Source organism: Pterocles gutturalis, unplaced genomic scaffold (genome assembly GCF_000699245.1).
Source record: "Pterocles gutturalis isolate BGI_N339 unplaced genomic scaffold, ASM69924v1 scaffold48959, whole genome shotgun sequence".
In the NCBI taxonomy this organism is placed as follows: Eukaryota; Metazoa; Chordata; class Aves; order Pterocliformes; family Pteroclidae; genus Pterocles; species Pterocles gutturalis.
Genome location: NW_010129929.1, coordinates 7,723 through 9,695, shown reverse-complemented (window position 1 = coordinate 9,695; position 1,973 = coordinate 7,723). Strand labels below are relative to the sequence as shown.

The following is a 1,973-nucleotide window of genomic DNA, read 5'->3' as shown; positions in this document are numbered from 1 at the left end:
GCCTGGAAAAGGGACTGCAGCCCACCAAAAGGAACATCAGACAGGAGAGCAGAGCTGGACAGTCCCCGTGTGCCGCTCCACCCCGCCTGTGTCACCAGGCAGGGCTGCTCTGTCCCCAGGAACTGGGTTGAGTGGAGCCACAAGCGACAGAAGAAAAGTTCAAATCTCCAGCAAGCAATGTAGCTACTGCATTTTGTCTCTACTTTAAACAAAGACAGCTCAGGCCCCAGTCCCGCTGTCTGTATTTGCATCAGGTTCCTACAAAAATAACAGGAACCTTTTCCGAGACCTCAGGGTCTGACCCTTCCCCACCCCACGTACCAACACTTGTAACATGATCTGCATGGAGCAGTTGGAGAGGCAGCAGCAGAAGGATAAATATTCTTCATCATAATATAAATATGCTCTAGAACATCTCAACAAGGGCAAAGTGCTTTTTTCATTAATTAAAACAAAATAAAAACCTAAATATGACTGTCTCAACAACAACAGAAGGTTCATCTCCTAAAACATCTGAATAAGTCTAAATTACACTTAAACTGACATTAAAGTGATGCAGGCAGAGCGCTCAGTCCTTCGGGACTCGGAAGTTATCCTTCTCTTTCCTGATGGCCCCCATGGTTCGGATGGGGTCAGTCTCCCCGGCGTGCTCCTGAACTGTCTTCTCCCTGCCAGCAAGGAACACCAGGGACAGCAAATGCAAAGGCTGCAAGATAAAATCTCGTCCATGAAGTCACCACTATCACGGGGAGATGTTGCACTTTAAGATCAAAGACTCGGCTCTTTGGCACAGGCTCATCACCTCCCCTGGTTTAAACACTCATCTGCCAGAGGAAATTGCCAACACTCGTGCCTTGAACAGCTTTTTTGCTGCGCCTCCCTGCCAAACTCTGCTTGACGAAGGAACATAATCACACAGTGAAGCCTGTCCTGTCCCCTGAGTCAGGGACATCAGCACCAGCAGCGATGCTCACCACAACCCCGCAAATCTCACTGCAGCAAGCTTCTGCCAGGACAGCGAGGATATTCTAAGGAGGGTCTTGAGGGCATCAGAACAGGAATACAGCAGGCAGGAGAGCAATTCCCACTCACAGCCCTTTCCTTGGGGACCTCCTCCTTCCCACACCCCCCTCCCAAACACAAGGACCGTTCCCACACCCGCATCTCCCCCGTACCTCACTCGCATGAAGGGGTTGTACGTGAACTCCTCGGCAATGGTGGAGGGGATGGTTGGCTCGCCACTGTCGTACTTTGCCTGTAACAAAGGAGAGATTTCTGCTCAACGAGGAATGGTTTGGTGAACAAGAACCATGCAGGGTTAGTGTTGCTCCTCCGGCCAGGCCCTTCCCATGCACACAGACAGACAGACAAGCGCCGAGGGACACACAGAGAGACTTGGGACAGAGCTGACCCTCCCAGGTGGACGCAGACATCAGCCTGGAATTATACCAAGAAGTTTCCAGGCAGGGTCCCATCTCCACCAGACAGCAAACCATCTTCTCTGGGCCACGCACAGACCCTGTTCCCCAACACATCGCTCCCCTGGATGCACAACATACTGCAGCTCCTGGCTCTTAATTCTTTTCCTCCCCAACATTATCTTCTCCCCTCTGCCTCCTCAGAGAGGCTCTGCCTCCACGGGACCCTCAAGCCTAGGGACAAGGATGACCCAGCTCACCTTGGCCCAAGCGAGCTTCTCCTGGATACTGACATTATTGGGCTCAACGTGTCGAGCAAACTTGAGATTGTTGATCGTGTACTCGTGACCGCAGTAAACTCTCTAGAAGAGAAGAGAATGACACCAGGTGACTTTGAAGGTGCAAAGGTAGAGTGGCAGGTATCATCATCAAGGTTATGGGATGGCAGGAAGAACAGAGCCAACCCCCCGGGACACACGGCACTCTCCACTGGAGCCGTGCCAGGGGTCACCCGCCAGTGCTATCTGCCGATTTCACGGCAAGCCTGATGAAGAG

The 1,973-nt window shown here is 52.1% G+C and overlaps 1 protein-coding gene across 1 annotated transcript in view; it reads right to left on the bottom strand.

The window, feature by feature from the left end:
• Nucleotides 1-371: 371 nt before the first annotated feature.
• Nucleotides 372-1,973, bottom strand: part of HAGH (hydroxyacylglutathione hydrolase) — an 8,888-nt gene continuing 7,286 nt past the window's right edge. The window contains exons 7-9 of the mRNA XM_010080034.1: nt 1,679-1,780; nt 1,176-1,255; nt 372-668 (exon numbers count right to left, since the gene is read on the bottom strand). Coding sequence (XP_010078336.1) covers nt 569-668; nt 1,176-1,255; nt 1,679-1,780 — 282 coding nt within the window. The 3' untranslated portion in view covers nt 372-568. The remainder of the gene's footprint in view (nt 669-1,175; nt 1,256-1,678; nt 1,781-1,973) is intronic.